The sequence below is a fragment of the Neomonachus schauinslandi genome, chromosome 16 (genome assembly GCF_002201575.2).
Source record: "Neomonachus schauinslandi chromosome 16, ASM220157v2, whole genome shotgun sequence".
In the NCBI taxonomy this organism is placed as follows: Eukaryota; Metazoa; Chordata; class Mammalia; order Carnivora; family Phocidae; genus Neomonachus; species Neomonachus schauinslandi.
The window spans coordinates 6,774,087-6,790,298 of record NC_058418.1 but is presented as its reverse complement, the minus strand read 5'-3'; the positions used below and the strand labels follow the sequence as shown (position 1 = coordinate 6,790,298).

Genomic DNA, 16,212 nt, shown 5'->3' with positions numbered 1-16,212 from the left:
GCCCCCCCAGCCCGCCCCGCCCCGCGCCGGGGCCGGAGCCGCAGCCCGAGCGGCGGGGTAAGATGGCGGCGGCAGTCTGGGCCGCGGGGCTCGGGCCTATCGGGGTGGGCGGGGCGGAGTCGGGTCGCTAGTTGTCCCGGGGTCCTCCCCACACGCTGCGGGGCCTTGGAGGACTTAGCGGGGCGGCCTCTGGCCCGGCAGCGGCGGCGGAACCTGGTGCCGAGCGGGGGGCCTTCTCAAGGCCCCGGGACGCGTCTGTGGGTTCCGGGGGACATCTACGGGGCGTCCCCGTGAGGACTGGGGACGTCCACCGGGCTGGACCGGGCCTGGAGCCTGCTCTCCATCACTTAGCTGGCCTGGGTCATTTCTATAGGCACTGTTGATCGTCTTTATGGGCTGACCCGAGGTTAGGGTCTGTTTATAGGGTTCTGGGGCCATCTTGAGATCTTGAGATATGTCCCAGGGTGAAGGAGGTCTGCAAGAGCTGAGGAGTATCTGCAGAGCCATCTATAGCACCCCGGGTATGTCTCTTAGGGCTGGGAGTGTCTACATGGGCTGACTTGATGCGGCTCACCTACATGGGTCTGGGGCCATTTAGCGGGCCTGGAAGAACTGTTCGAGGGCTAGGAAGTCTTTTAGGGCCACCTAGAGGGGTGGGATATGCCCACCAAGGGAGGGAGGCAAATACTGAGGTGTGCTGTGAGGCCTGGATGGGTCTCTAACGTCTGAAGAGTGTCTAATCTGGGTGACAGGAGGCAGGGGGCAGTTAGAAGGACCTGGAACCATCTAGGTGGCTTTCAGTGTGACTGCAAGAGTGCAGTCTTTATGCCTAGAGCAAATTCGAATCCCTTTTGGGGCTGGATAATCGCGTGGAGAACAAGACAAAGGAGAGTATTGGAAAATTTGCCCAGCTCAAATGTACTTGCACTTTATAATGTAATTCAAATGAAAAAATGTTTTTAAATTCTGCATTGCCCTGGAGCTATAGAGATTAGAATTAGTCCACATTAGTGTGGGGAAGTCTGTAGGATCATCTAGACTCATTTAGTGTAAAGCTTTTCAAATTCTTTTGACCTTGATCTACAGTAAGAAGTACATTTTTTATTGAGACCCATTGCATACTGACATATGTATTTAATGCCAAAGTCCCATTAATTAATATTTCCACTCACTATTTGTGATGTACTGTGAAGAATTTTCTACTGCGTTCAATTTATTTTTTTTTTAATAACAAGCTATTTGTGAACCACTATACTGCTATCAGACTGTGGTTTGGGAAACAATGATCTAGAGAGACCTAGCAATGTCGGCAGAATGTCTTTTCATGTTGAAAAGATCTAAGGAGACATGGGTGTGTCTGCAAAGCCCAGGGCATGTCTAAGTGGGCAAGGGAGCATCTTCATACACCGCAGAGGGCTTGGAGATCTGTGTGTCTGTACTCAGCAGATCTTGATTAGGCTTCTGTTACGTGACAGTCACTGTTGAGCGTAGCATGTGCTTCCCCCAGAGGTGCTGGAGAGCAGGCCCAGGCCTGGGAACTGTCCATAGGGGTTTATAGGCAGGACATATTAGTGGAAGTTAGGGAAGGAGCCACAGGCTCATGGCTGGGTTCTTTGGCGTAGCTTGGAAATCTGTGGCAGGAGAGAGACCAGGACCAGGGTGTTTGCTTTGCAGGTATGCAGCTGCGAGAGTGGCGGAGATAAACCTGAAGGCTAATGATGCTAATTATTGTTACTTTGTATTGAGTGCTTGGACTGTGCTGATTCTGTGGCAGAAGTCAGTCCGCTTTCAATTCTCACAGCCCTTGGAGGTAGATATTCCTATTGTGCCCATTTCCAGATAAGCACAACGAGTCAGGGGTGGGGGTGAGGGCTTACAGGTCTCAAAGCTTTCTGGGAACTCTGAGACTGGATATTGTTTTCAAAGTAGCAGATTTGATGGTCACAGGGAAACCTGCAGCTGAAATAGTCATGCTTTCAGAAGCCCTAACCCAGGCACCCACCAGTGTGAAAGATAATCTCTCAACTTTAGTATAATCTAAGAATTTCTGTGAGGTCATGAAAGCTTGAGCCGTGCTTTCATCCAATGGACAGATAGGCCATAGGTGGATGCCCTCTGTGGGGTGGGGTGGACAGCATGCCTTTCTGAAAGCAGTGTTTTCAGTTCAGTACTGGTTTTGTACATCGCTCTATTATAGTTCCATCTTTTGCATATAAATACAATTTTTTTGTTCCAAGCCATCGAGGAGAATTGATGCTGTAGGCAGTTGTGTGGTATTTGAGGTACACCCAGCCCACTGGCACATATCTCAGTTTGGGAAAAGAGGGTTTACGAGACTATGGGGCACGGTATTTGAAATCACAACTCAACCAAAAATAAAAATCTTGGCGTTGGGTTGGCTCTTAGGAGGGTGGGCAGTAAGGTCTTAAAGCTTGGCCGTGGGGGAACCCGTGGGCACTTGGGAGTGCCATGTTGAAACGGGAGGCTGGGAAGGCCTACAAAGGAGGCAGCTGAGGTCCAGGCAAGGGAAGAGAGCCCACTCTGGTCCCTCCGATGGCTGCACTGGGCCTGAGGCTCAAGGCCTGGAGTGCGGTGGTAGAGGGAGGGATGCCAGAGAGGATGCTGATCAAAGCAATGTTGGCGGCCCTTGAGGTCTTTGCATCCATTTCCTGCTTCCCTCCCCTGCCCCGGCCTCCACTCCAAACTCACCGCCTCAACCGCCAGGTGACCATGGAGGAAGAAGATGAGTCTCGAGGGAAGACAGAGGAGTCGGGCGAGGATCGGGGCGATGGTCCACCGGAGAGAGACCCCACGCTTTCTCCTTCTGCCTTTATCCTGGTAAGGCTGCTAGACACCTGGGGCCAAGGGAAGGATGGGCTGCAAGTTCAGATTTCAGGGCCCGATTCCTGGGCCCTGGGGGGGGAGGAGGGGCTGGGAGCCTGGACTCTTGGCTCCTCTGAAGGGTTTGAGTTGGTTATAGGGGTGTCTGGAATGGCTGTCTCCCAGGAGCAGAGCTTGTGACCATTTGCAGGAGTCCCCTGACTGCCCTTTCTTTCCACCCCCTTCACCCTTCACCTTTTCTCTAGCGGGCCATTCAGCAGGCTGTGGGAAGTTCCCTGCAGGGGGATCTGCCAAATGATAAAGGTATGATGGGTTCTGGTTCTTCTTAGCCTCCTATCCCATCTCTGTGTTCTTTATCCTAATTTCATTCATAACCGCTTTCCTGAGGCCTCCTGCGTACCACCCTCGTGCTGGCACAGGGAGCCAAAGATGGGTCAGACCCCACGGCTGCCTTGGAGGGGCTCCCAGTCTGGTGGAAGGGAGACCCCTTCAGAGCGCAGAGGTAGCCCGAGGCACCGTGAGAGGGCAGGAGGCCCAGTTAAGGGAGTGTGTGGGGGGGTGGGGTCTGGGAAGGCTTTCTAGAGGGGGAGACAGGTGAACTGGTCTCTGAGGATGTGTTAGGGTCGTCCGGTAAAGAGGAAAGCCTGGTAGGCAGAGGCAGCCCGCAGGCGCACAGCACCGGGCACCCTGCGGGACTGAGCCGTGGTTCTTTGGGGCTGGCGGGCATGGGGCTGTGAGCAGGAGGCAAGGCAGGAGCGCTCCATGGGGACTGGGTCACAGCAAGGTTCTAATGCCACACTGACTTGTGTGGACATCATCCTGAGGGCAGCTAGGAGGACAGAGGGGTGAGAGTGTTGGCACCTCGGAATGGTGTTGGGGATGTCCTTCTGGGACCCAAGTTGGGGGGTGGTGGATGGAGGCAGGGCGAACAGGCAGGCGCTTGGTTCCCTTGTCAAGAGCTAGGGCAGGCTCCTTTTTCCTCTGCCCCACAGAGTCTCTTGTCTAGTCCCCCGTTTCCAACCCCCCGTGCAAATCTCTCTCCAGATGGCTCCCGGTGTCATGGCCTTCGATGGAGGCGCTGCCGGAGCCCACGGTCAGAGCCCCGTTCCCAGGAGTCAGGGGGGACTGACACGGCTACTGTGAGTAAGAACAGGGGGCTGGGGGCCCAGACTCTGGGGGTTGGGGGAGCTAGGTCAGTGGAGTCTGGATCCTGGGGTTGGGTTTGGGGACCCAGATCAGCAGCAGTAGTGGAAGGGCTGGGGGCATCATCTGTGGGGGTGAGCCTTGGGTCCCTGAGGCAAGTCAGGATGAGGGAATTGGTGGGATCCCTGCATTTTCTTGGGGTTTCAGATGTTTGGGTTCCTGAGAGTTTAGGGGCTGGGGAAATGGGATTTGTGGGTCCTTACATGAGCAGGGACAGGTTGGGGCCCCTCCTGGCCTATTCCAGGTGTTGGACATGGCCGCAGACAGCTTCCTCACGGGGCTGGTGAGTGTTCTGGATCCCCCAGATACCTGGGTTCCCAGCCACCTGGACCTGCGGCCTGGCGAGTGAGTAGTTGGGCAGCTGGAGTGGGAGAGGCCTTTGGTGTGGGAGCTGGAAGCTTCCCTCGGGCTCACTCACCCCCTTCTGCCCTGCAGAAGCGAGGACATGCTGGAGCTGGTGGCCGAGGTCCGAATCGGGGACAGGGATCCGATTCCTCTGCCCGTGCCTAGCCTGCTGCCCCGTCTCAGGGCCTGGAGGACAGGCAAAACGGGTATGTGGGGCCAGGGCGGAGCTGAGCAGGCGGCCTCAGAGTTGTGCGGGAGTCAGCTGTTGTTGGTAGTAATAGTAGCGATCGTGTCATTTAGACAAAACCTTTAAGCCTTTGCCTGTTAGACCAAAATAAAGGCTGTGCTTACGGACAGACACACGTAAAGCAAACACTGGCGTAATCGCCAGCACGTGCGAGGCACTCAGCGTCCCGGGCTCCACGTGGCACTGGAACTGCAGTGGGAATTCAGCTCCCTGCGAGCGGGAGGCTCTTAGCTCTGAGTATCTGATTCAGGGAGTCTGAGGTGTGGGGCCTGGGAATTTGCGTGTCTCACCAGTTCGTCGGTGATGCCCCTGCTGCTGGCCCCTGGAACCCTGGTGGGAGCCCCCGGTTTAGACTTCGCTTCTGTACAAATGTCCACAGTTGGGAGGGATGGCGAGGAGAGGAAGGCTCAGGGAGCTCAGGTGTAGCACAAGGGCAGCCAGGAGTACTGTTCTGCACTGACTGTGGCTCTCCCACGCCTGGCCAGTTTATGTTTCCCTTCACCTGTTTTCACAGCCGTGGGTTGACTTGGCCGTTTGGCTCAGGGAACATTGTACCTGGGGCCCACCACACCCTTGGGGGCCCACAAGAATATCTTCATTTCTTTTCAAATTAGAAGCCATAGAGGATAAGTGAACAAAGGGGCACGGTAGTGCCCTAATAAAACTTCATTGACAAAAACAGATGGCCTTGGGGATTTGGCCCCAGGCCTTCAGTGATACAGATGTATCTGGAACCTAAGAGCTGTTTTGCCTGGGGGGATGCTGGGGTTATGTTTTATTTTCTTATCACAGATGGTTTTCTTCCTCCATTTGGAAACTATTAAGAACTTAGGGGATAAAAACTCATCCGTAATCCTACGTCGTATAAAAATTATATAAAGTCGTGGCTGTCTTGCAGTTCCAGACTGCTCCAGCCTGTGGACTGTTTTCTGCATCTGGTGGTGGTAATAATTCATAAGCAGGGTAGCAAGAGCTCATGCTCACTGAGTCCTCGTGGTGCCGGGTGCAGTCTAGTTCGTTCCACAGAACCGCTCATCTAGTCCCCTCGTCCTCGTGAGGTGTGAACACTATCATCACCATCCTTCTCTGCTTTCTTTTCTTTCTTCCTTTCTTAGATTTATTTATTTATTTTGGAGGGGTGGGGAGGGGCAGAGGGAGAGAGAGAATCTCAAGCAGGCTCCCTGCTGACCATGGAGCCCAACGCAGGGCTCGATCTCATGACCCTGAGATCATGACCTGAGCCAAAATCAAGAGTCGGAGCCTTAACCGACTGCACCACCCCGGCGCCCCCTCCTGCTTTATCTTCTTCCTCAGCCCTCAGCAGCTGGCGGGCTTTCTGTGTGGCTCATTGAGATTTCTCTCCCTGCTTGATGGGAGCTCCTTGAAGGCAGGGACTTTGTCTCTTGTGTTCGCTGTTCTATTCCTAGTACCCCAAACCGTACTTGGCACAAGATAGGTGATCAGTGAAAATGTCCTGAATGAATGTGTGAACCCCCATTGTAGAGATGAGGAAACCAAGGCAGGCAGCAGTTGAGGTCCTTGTCCTAGGTCACGTCACGGGTGAGGGCTCAGAGCCTGGGATCGGGTTGAGAGGCGGCTCTGGGACTGCTCTCTTCAGCCCCGGCTGTCCTGGCACTGTCCACCTGACCATGCTGGCGTCCTGGCCGTCGCAGGGTCCCTATAGTATGTGGTTGAGAGGGGGACCTCGGCACCCATGTGTGTGTCAGGCGGTGCAGCCCTGGTCGGTTGTCTCCGTGGGTGGGATTTATGGCGCTGAGACCATGTCCTCAGAAAGCCCGGTCTCGGGAGGGCAGAGGAGGTAGCGCAGGAAAGCACGATGCCTGGCCAGTAGGAGGGTGGCGGACGCTGGTTGTTCCTGTCGCCTGTCAGTGGTGTCTCTGAGTCCTGAGCAGATGCAGCCCCTCGGATGGGGCTCGTCACAGAGTGACGTACGTTGGGTGAGGACGCTGGCAGTCAGGGCTCCCCAGCTCTGCCACTTCCTGGCTCTCAAGAGGGAGTGGTCACCTTTGCAGCTACACGTGATGCCCTCCGTAAAACGATAAGTTTCCACCAGAGGCAGCCGGAGCGGCGGGCCAGAGCTCGGCCTTGCAGGCGGTCTTGGGTTCAAATCCCGGCCGCCCCACTCTGGCCCGTGGCTTCTGCGGTAACACCAGTCAGGGGGTTCTTGGGCTGCAGGCCAGTGGACGTCTCAGGGTACGGGAGCACAGGCTCGGTCGACCGAGTTTGCGCCCCAACGTCTCCCCGCTGTGGGCCCTTTGGGAAGATCCTGCGGCTCCCTGAGCCTCAGTGTCCTCCGGTAAGGACGTAGTACCTGCAGCAGGGGGCTGTGGGAACATGCTGTGAGTCGAGCCGAGTAAAGTGCTGAGAGCCGTGCCTGCTGGCGCAGCGAGGGCCGCCGGAGGGGGGCAGTGGCTGGGGTGGCGTCCTGCCTGCAGGCCCCTGTGCAGGACAGCAGGAGGAGGGTCCGCACCTGACCACGGTTCTCCGTCTCCACCGTTCCTTTGCAGTTTCTCCACAGCCCCACTCTTCTCGACCCTCCTGTGCCCGCCACCTCCTCACCTTGGGCACTGGAGACGGGGGCCCCGCCCCGCCCCCTGCCCCCTCCTCTGCGTCCTCCTCGCCCTCCCCTTCTCCTTCATCCTCCTCCCCTTCCCCTCCCCCACCTCCACCACCCCCAGCACCCCCAGCCCCACCTGCGCCCCGATTCGACATCTATGACCCCTTCCACCCCACCGATGAGGCCTACTCCCCACCGCCTGCTCCGGAGCAGAAGTACGACCCCTTCGAGCCCACTGGCTCCAACCCCAGCTCATCAGCGGGGACCCCCTCGCCTGAGGAAGAAGAGGAGGAGGAGGAGGAAGAGGAGGAGGAAGAGGAAGAAGAGGAAGAGGAGGAGGAGGAAGGCTTGTCTCAGAGCATCAGTCGCATCTCGGAGACCCTGGCGGGCATCTATGATGACAACAGCCTGAGCCAGGACTTCCCAGGTGACGAGAGCCCCCGCCCGGACCCCCAGCCCCCACAGCCAACGCCAGCCCCTGGAACGCCGCCCCAGGTGGACTCCACCCGGGTGGACGGAGCCACCCGCCGGCGTGTCTTCGTGGTGGGGACCGAGGCGGAGGCCTGTCGGGAAGGCAAGGTCTCGGTGGAGGTGGTGACAGCCGGTGGAGCCGCCATCCCGCCAACCCTGCTGCCACCAGGCGACTCAGAGATTGAGGAGGGCGAGATCGTCCAGCCCGAGGAGGAGCCCAGGGTGGCGGTGTCCCTTTTTCGGGCCGGCGGTAGCCGGGCGGCCCGCCCCCCTCCTGCCGTCGCGGCGCCCCCTGCGGCCCAGCCCCCGCCCCCGCCGCCCGCTCCCCGGGCCCCCGAGGGGGACGACTTCCTGTCTCTGCACGCCGAGTCAGACGGCGAGGGCGCCCTGCAGGTGGACCTAGGCGAGCCGGCCCCGGCCCCGCCGGCCGCCGACACGCGCTGGGGCGGCCTGGACCTGCGCCGCAAGATCCTGACCCAGCGGCGGGAGCGCTACCGCCAGCGCTCGCCCTCCCCGGCCGCCGCCGCCGCCGCCGCCGCTGCCGCTGCCCCCGCGGGCCCCCCCACCCGCAAGAAGTCGAGGCGGGAGCGCAAGCGGAGCGGCGGCGAGGCCAAGGAGGCCGCCTCGTCCTCGTCGGGCGCGCCGCCGGCCCCACCGGCCCCGGCCTCCCCCTGGGACTCCAAGAAGCACCGCTCCCGGGACCGCAAGCCCGGCTCGCACGCCTCGGCGTCCGCCCGCCGCCGCTCGCGGTCCCGCTCGGCACGCCGCCGCTCGCGCAGCGCCGACCGCCGCCGCGGGGGCAGCCGCAGGTCCCGGTCCCGGGAGAAGCGGCGGCGGCGGCGGCGCTCGGCCTCCCCGCCCCCGGCCACCTCCTCCTCGTCGTCCTCCAGGCGCGAGCGGCACCGCGGCAAGCACCGAGATGGCGGCGGCAGCAAGAAGAAGAAGAAGCGGTCGCGGTCCCGGGGCGAGAAGCGGTCTGGAGACAGCGAGAAGGCCCCGGTGCCCACCCAGCCGCCCTCCGGCTCCAGCTCCTTGGGTGGAGAGCGCGACAGCCGCCGCCGGGGGGCTGTGCCGCCTTCCATCCAGGACCTCACGGACCACGATCTCTTCGCCATCAAGCGGACCATCACCGTGGGCCGGCCTGACAAGTCCGACCCCCGAGGCCCCTCACCGGCCCCGGCCTCGTCGCCCAAGCGCGAGGTCCTGTACGACTCAGAGGGACTGAGCGCCGAGGAGCGGGGTGGCAAGAGCAGCGAGAAGGACCGGCGCCGCTCGGGGGCTGCTTCCTCCTCGTCTTCCTCTCGTGAAAAGGGATCACGGCGGAAGGCGCTGGATGGGGGGGATCGGGATCGGGACCGGGACAGGGACAGGGACAGGTCATCCAAGAAGGCTCGGCCTCCCAAGGAGTCAGCGCCCTCCTCGGGGCCCCCGCCAAAGCCACCGGTCAGCAGTGGCTCGGGCTCGTCCTCCTCGTCGTGCTCCTCTTCCTCCCGGAAGGTGAAGCTGCAGTCCAAGGTGGCGGTGCTGATCCGTGAAGGCGTCAGCAGTACCACGCCAGCCAAGGAGGCGGCGTCGGCCGGCCTGGGCTCCATCGGGGTCAAGTTCAGCCGCGACCGGGAGAGCCGCTCCCCCTTCCTCAAGCCCGATGAGCGGGCCCCTGCAGAAGTGGCCAAAGCAGCTCCGGGCAGCACCAAGCCCAAAAAGACCAAGGTCAAGGCCAAGGCTGGGGCCAAGAAAGCCAAGGGGACCAAGGGAAAGACCAAGCCATCCAAGACCAGGAAAAAGATCCGTGGCGGGGGCAGCGGTGGGGGCAGCGGCGGCCCTGTGACGCTGAAGAAGTCCAAGGCGGACAGCTGCAGCCAGGCAGCGGGGGCCAAAGGGGTGGAGGAGACTTCCTGGTCCGGGGAGGAGCGGGCAGCCAAGGCCCCCAGCACCCCGCCCCCTAAGGCAGCCCCTCCGCCCCCCGCGCTCACGCCGGACTCGCAGACCGTGGATAGCAGCTGCAAGACACCCGAGGTCTCCTTCCTTCCCGAAGAGGCCACCGAGGAGGCTGGGGTCCGAGGTGGGGCGGAGGAGGAGGAGGAGGAGGAGGAAGAGGAGGAAGAGGAGGAGGAGGAGGAGGAGCAGCAGCCTGCCACCACCACAGCCACCAGCACGGCTGCAGCCGCCCCAAGCACTGCCCCTAGCGCGGGGTCCACAGCCGGTGACTCGGGGGCAGAAGATGGGCCGGCCACCCGTGTCTCCCAGCTGCCCACGCTGCCCCCGCCCATGCCCTGGAACCTGCCTGCTGGTGTGGACTGCACCACCAGCGGCGTCCTGGCCTGTGAGTGTGCCCTGGGGCCGGAGGGGGGGGCAGGCTGGGGCAGAGACAGGATTGCGAGGATGAGGTCGCAGGGGGACAGACTTGGAGGCAGTGGAGATGCCTTGGAAGGGGTCGGTATGTAGTGTCCCAGGCTGTGAGGGGCTTGGGTGGGTGAGGGCTGGATCAGGGTCTGTCCAGAAGGCTTGTTGGTGTCTGGGTGTGTTGGGAGAGGGCAGGTAGATGAGTGTGGGGGCGGCTAGCCCAGCACAGACTGGAGGGGTAGGCCGTGTCCTGGGGGCCGCCTGGAGGCGGACTAGGATAAGCGAGGTGGTAGAGGGACCAGAAAGAAGAGGGTGAGGGGGGAGCAGTGTCCCTTGGGGGATGGCAGTAGGCCACAGGGGGCTTGAGACAGAATCTCCTCTCTGCCACCACCTTGTCCCTGAGTGACCCGGCCATATTGCCCCCCGACCACACACAAACCTTAAGTCCTAAGAACGGGGTGGGGGCTTGCAAAGTGGTTCTCTCAGTGGCTGAGGCCTCCTTTTCCCAGCTCTGAGCCCAAGACCCATGGCCTCTCTAGGGGCCCAGGGTGGGAGATGGCAGCAGGTGGCCAGGTGACGTTCACCAGCCCCTCTCGTGTCAACTCCTGATCTCCTTTTCCTCAACTGTCCGCCTCTTGCAGTGACTGCACTTCTCTTCAAGATGGAAGAAGCCAACCTGGCGAGCCGAGCAAAGGCCCAGGAGCTGATCCAGGCCACCAACCAGGTGGGCTTCCCGGGGGAAGAGTCCCCACAGTCCCTTCTCTTGTCACCTGACTCTGGTTAGGGGAGGAACTGCAATTCCCAGCAGGCCTTGGGACAAGGAAGGGATTGGCCAGAAGAGGAGCCTCTGGCGCCTGGGACTATTGGGAAACCGGGGCGGGAATAATGGAGGTGCGCGGTCCCCCTTCCCCTCCCCCTCCCTTTGTTCATCCTCTCTCCAACCTCTTCCCACAGATCCTCAGCCACCGAAAGCCACCCTCTACTCTGGGGGTGACACCAACTCCTGTGCCCACGTCTCTGGGTCTGCCCCCTGGCCCCTCCAGCTACCTGCTCCCTGGCAGCCTCCCCCTGGGGGGCTGTGGCTCAACCCCTCCCACCCCCACTGGGCTGGCTGCAGCGTCCGACAAGCGAGAGGGCAGCAGCAGCTCCGAGGGACGTGGGGACACAGACAAGGTGCGCTGGGCTTGGGGGAGGTGGGTGGCTGGTGGCAGCTTTGCAGAGAACGGGAACAGATGCTGAGACGCAGGGGCCCAAGGAAGACAGGAGACTGGTGCCAACAGGCGGGAACTTAGAGCAAAGCAAAGTCATTAAATTGTAAGGAACTCAGCTTTCCCTCAAACGGATGAGCGGGAGATGGGTGCTGGGCAGATTTTTTTTTTTTTTTTTTTTAATTACGTGCAAATAGAGAGGGGGAGAGGTAGGAAACACGACGACGTAAACACACCCATGTGCCGACACGCGTCCGTGTGACTGTGTACTTCGTGGTTACCCCTGTCCGTCCCTCCCGTCTTTCTGGGTAAGAGGGAGGGTGGCTTCCAAAAGGAAGATCAGGCATCTGTTGGAGGGCAGGAGGGAGAGTGGTTGCCGGGCAAATTGGGACAGGTTTTTCTTCAGCTGCATCTGGCTCCTGCCCGTGGGCCTCAGGGCGATTTTCCTTTCGGTCACGTCTGGATGTTTTCCTGTCCTGGTGCAACAGCCCGTTGCCCGGAAGATGGCATTGCCCACCTCTTACTTGGTGTACATTTTGTGCGGGCAGTGGACGTGTGGTTCCTGGTCCAGGGCCACCAGGGAGGGCCCAGGGTCCAGCCTAGCGGATGCTCAAGTGACATTCAGAGGCCCAGCCTGGCCTGTGGTCTGGGGAGTGCAGGGCAGAGGCTGAGCTGGCAGGCAGGGCAGGGGAGGCCAGGGCTTCTGCAGCAACTCATCTGGCCTTTGCTGTCCCTTCTTCCCGCCCTGTTGCCACCTGTGCCAGTATTTGAAGAAGCTGCACACACAGGAGCGGGCGGTGGAGGAGGTAAAACTGGCCATCAAGCCGTACTATCAGAAGAAGGACATCACCAAGGAGGAGTACAAGGACATCCTGAGGAAGGCTGTCCACAAGGTGGGGCCCGGCGGGGGACAGGTACACGGGGGGGGGGGACATGACGAGAGACGGACACACGCAGACCGATGTTACACAGACGGGGAGCCGGGAGTGGCGGGTCTGTCTGGAAGGCGAGGAGGGTGACAGGATTTGCTCAAGCCCGCCGGGGCCTGGAGCCCTGCACGAGTAGGGGTGTAGGCCTGGAATTGGGGGGGAGCAGCTCCCATCCGAGTTGCAAGCTGTGCTCAGCAGTCCAGGTGGAGGGGACCCTGGGGGTGACCGCAGCTGCCCCTCACTCCCTAGATCTGCCACAGCAAAAGCGGGGAGATCAACCCAGTGAAGGTGAGCAACTTGGTGCGGGCCTACGTCCAACGCTACCGCTACTTTCGCAAGCACGGCCGCAAGCCAGGCGACCCCCCAGGGCCCCCACGACCGCCCAAGGAGCCCGGGCCCCCTGACAAGGGTGGCCCAGGCCTGCCCTTGCCCCCTCTCTGAGACCCTCAGCCACCCCTTCCCTTCTTCGCCTCTTTGGAATTCTGGACGTATTTATGGCTCCACCTCCCCACTTCCCTCCCCCCATCAGTGGGATGATTGGGGGAGGGTTGCTGCAGGGAAGAGGAGAGCCCCCTGCCCTGCCGCGCCCTGTGCCCCGTGCCCCCAAGCCTGTCCCCATTGCCCCTCCCTTCTGTTTGTGCCCCTCCCCCAGTTTCATTAAAGATTTCATGAAATGTTAGCCCTCAGCCCCATGATTTTAGCCCTTTCTTTTCAGAGACCGGTTTGGGAAAGGGTTGAGAAGAGATACAGGGGCGGTCTGGCCCAAGTCTGAGGGTGGTTAGCAGGCTGTGACTCGGGGCAAGTGCATTTGCCTCTCTGGGCCTCAGTTTCCTGATCTTTGAAGTGGGTGTTGGAGGGATGAAGACCCAGGCAAGTGAAGCACGTAGAAGCATACCTGGTACATAGTCAGCCGCTGCTCTTGACAGAAAGTGGTGGTGGGTGGGGTGTTGGGGTCCCAGGTCCCACCTGCTCAGGGTCTCCTAAGCTCAGGGTACCTGGGTGCTATGGGTCTGCCCTGGAATTGCCCCAGCAACACGATCTTTGTCCCCCATTGAGTTGGATTCTTTTTTTTTTTTTTTAAGATTTTATTTATTTATTTGACAGAGACCCAGCGAGAGAGGGAACACAAGCAGGGGGAGTGGGAGAGGGAGAAGCAGGCCTCCCGCCGAGCAGGGAGCCCGATGCGGGGCTCGATCCCAGGACCCCGGGATCCTGACCTGAGCCGAAGGCAGATGCTTAACGACTGAGCCACCCAGGCACCCCTGGATTCTCTTTTTACCAGTGCTATGAGGCTGGGGTGATCTTATCCACTCTCCTGGGGTAGAGAGGGAAACTGAGGCACAGAGCAGCAGGGGCCACACAGTGAGTCAGGGCCACACTGGCCTCCATCAGGCCCCATTACCCCGAACCCAGACCTAGTGAGGAGAGGTGGTAACACCGGGGTCGCTGGGGTGGGTGGGCTTTAAGGCTGGGGCACAGAGCTCTTCTACAACTGCCTGTTCCAGCCCCGTGCAGAGGGGGGCCCATGGCCTGGGAAGCAGGACTTGCCTGAGGTCGCCCAGCAGGAGCTGGGAGGGGACCTAAGCCCCCCTCCCCCACCTGACAGGATGATCCAGGTGAAAGGCTCTTTGCCTACTGGACAGTGGCCTGAACTGTCCATAGACAAGCCAGGGGTTCTAGATTCTGCCCCACGGCCTCCCTTGGAGAGCAGCAACCCTGGAGTCAGACTGGATTCTAACCCATCTTGTGTTTCCTGCTTTGTGACCTTTGCTCTTCTCCTAGTGTCAGTTTCTTGGTCTGTAAAATGGGGGCGACCGTCCCCTCCTCACCAGGTCCCTGGGAAGAGGTAAGGAGGTGACACGTATCAGCTGCCCCCTGCACAGTGTCTGGTCGTCATGCAGTGAGCATCTGGGCTGTGGGTTGCTTGCACAGATGTGTAAGCTGAGGTCCTAAGAAGGAATAATGCCTAGCCTAGGTCAGGGCTAGCCCGGACCTAGCTAACACCCAACACCAGACACACAAGTGGTGACAGTGGCAAGAAACAGTTTATTGGCCAAGGTGAAGGCACGAGGGGGCAGCACCCGTGAGGAGTGAGGGGTCAGACTTCCCCAGTGACCTAGAAATCCATGTCCTCGACCAGGTCCTGGAGGTAGGCCTTGTACTGGTCTGAGGTGAGAGTGAGTGGGTAGCTGTTGGAAATGTGCAGGTCCACAGTGTTCTCCAGTGAGGAAGCGCCCCCCGACCGTGCCATGTCCAGCAGGGCCCTGAGGCATGTGGGAACAACCTGCGGGAGGTAGGGGGAGAAACAGGAGTCAGGGGAAACACTCAACACTACTTACTGGCAGGGGTGGGGTGGAGTGGACTACAACTCCCAACAGCCCCCACTACAACCCAGGAGGAACCATTAGGCCCAGGGCTGCTGGGAGCTGTACTTTTCCCCATAACCACAACCACCAGCAGCCTGAGAAGTCTCCTAGGGCTGAGATGCTGGAGGGGTTCCCAGAAGCTAGGGCTGAGCAGCTTGTGGTCAGAAGGACTCCTAGGAGCTGTAGTTCCTCACAGGCTGCTAGGACTTGTAGTCCACCGACTTCCACATGGCTTTGAGAGTTCAAAACAGGGTCTGGGGGTGAGGCCCTGAGAGGGACACCTAGAAGCTCCTGGGGATGAGGAACTGGTGGTTGCAGAGACTCTTGGAAGTTGTAGTTCCTCAGAGGGGCTTCTGCGAGTTGTAGTTCCTCCTCCCTTTGTTAAGATCCACCCCTTAGCTCCAGGAGCCCAGGACTGCAGCACCTTGACCATCACGAGCTTCTTGGTCCACGGCTGGTCCTGGGGCCATGGCTCCCCCACGCAGAACCAGAGGGTGTAGCGTGGTGAGTGTCGGCTTCCTTCAATGAAGGCAATCAGATCTGGGGGCCCGAGATCCTAGTCAGTCATGGGAGGAGGACCCCCCACCACCACCTGCCCCTCCCTGTCCCCCAAACCTGTCAGCCTCACCTTCTCCCCTGACCCGAAGCCTGACATACCTACACCACCATGACCAGATGGCTGCTGACCTAGGAAAAGTCCCGGCACCATCTTAAAATGCTTTTCCTCCCATCAGGGTGGGGCTGGAAGAACACCGCTCCCCTATTTGGGATAGGAAGGAGTACACTCCCCACAAGGATAGTCCCTGATTCTGGAGTACAAGGTGGTTGGCAGTTGCTACTCTTTAACCCCCGAAGGCCACGTTCTCCTGATAGTAGCCTAAAGGACTTCTCTCTCCTGCGTCTGTCTATCCACACTGATAACTGATAATAACGAGGACTATGGCAGTTAATTCCTCGAGCACTTTCTGCACACTGGGCCCTGTGCCTCCTACCAGCTCCAGCAGAGGAGACACTCCTCGGGCATACTCAGAGCAGTCCCATCTTTTGCCCCAGGTTATAACACTAGCAAAGCAGTAGGGTCTGAATTGGAACTCGGGTCTGGAGGTTTGAAATCTTTTTTTTTTTTTTTTTTTTTAGAGAGAGAGAGAGTGGCAGGGAGGGCAGAGGGAGAGGAAGAGAGAGAGGATTTTTTTTTTTAAGATTTTATTTGATACAGAGAGGAAGCATAAGTGGGGAGGAGGAGGGCCAGAGGGAGAGGAAGAAGCAGACTCCTTGCCGAGCAGGAAGCCCGATACGGGGCTTGATCCCAGGACCCTGAGATCATGACCTGACCTGAAGGCAGACGCTTAACCGATTGAGCCATCCAGGTGCCCCAAGAGAGAGAATCTTAAGCAGGCTCCACGATCAGTGCAGAGCCCAACCTGGGGCTTGATCTCACGACCCTGAGATCATGACCCAAGCCGAAATCAAGAGTCAAACGCTTGGGGCACCTGGGTGGCTCAGATGGTTAAGCATCTGCCTTCAGCTCAGGGCATGATCTCAGGGTCCTCGGATCGAGCCCCGTATCAGGCTCCTGGCTCAGCGAGGAGTTTGCTTCTCCCTCTCCCTCTGCCTCTCTCCCCTGCTCATATTCCCTCTCTCTCTCTCTCTCTCTCTCTCTCTCTCTCTCTCTCTCTCTCTC

The 16,212-nt window shown here is 59.6% G+C and overlaps 2 protein-coding genes across 5 annotated transcripts in view; one reads left to right on the top strand and one right to left on the bottom strand.

Annotated features, from left to right (window-relative positions):
* Positions 1 to 22: 22 nt before the first annotated feature.
* On the top strand, positions 23 to 12,848 carry SCAF1 (SR-related CTD associated factor 1). 2 transcript variants are annotated; one of them, XM_021681288.1, is made up of 11 exons: positions 23 to 57; positions 2,725 to 2,838; positions 3,087 to 3,144; positions 3,886 to 3,980; positions 4,289 to 4,389; positions 4,480 to 4,595; positions 7,165 to 10,008; positions 10,670 to 10,752; positions 10,983 to 11,201; positions 12,001 to 12,129; positions 12,415 to 12,848. In XM_021681288.1, exons 2-11 carry the CDS (start codon positions 2,731 to 2,733, stop codon positions 12,604 to 12,606), a joined length of 3,945 nt encoding a protein of 1,314 aa, XP_021536963.1. In that variant the 5' UTR covers positions 23 to 57; positions 2,725 to 2,730; the 3' UTR covers positions 12,607 to 12,848. The 2 variants fall into 2 exon arrangements, with proteins under 2 accessions (XP_021536963.1, XP_021536964.1); XM_021681289.1 differs by lacking the exon at positions 23 to 57 and adding an exon at positions 438 to 521.
* A 1,343-nt stretch (positions 12,849 to 14,191) lies between these two features.
* The window catches only part of IRF3 (interferon regulatory factor 3), a 4,944-nt gene continuing 2,923 nt past the window's right edge, over positions 14,192 to 16,212 (bottom strand). For 2 of the 3 annotated variants that reach the window (XM_021681292.2, XM_021681293.2), the window contains 2 exons: positions 14,956 to 15,071; positions 14,192 to 14,449 (listed from right to left, as the gene is read on the bottom strand). In XM_021681292.2, coding sequence (XP_021536967.1) covers positions 14,282 to 14,449; positions 14,956 to 15,071 — 284 coding nt within the window. In that variant the 3' untranslated portion in view covers positions 14,192 to 14,281. Of the gene's footprint in view, positions 15,072 to 16,212 lie in introns of all 3 variants that reach the window. The other variant, XM_021681290.2, reaches the window with a different exon arrangement.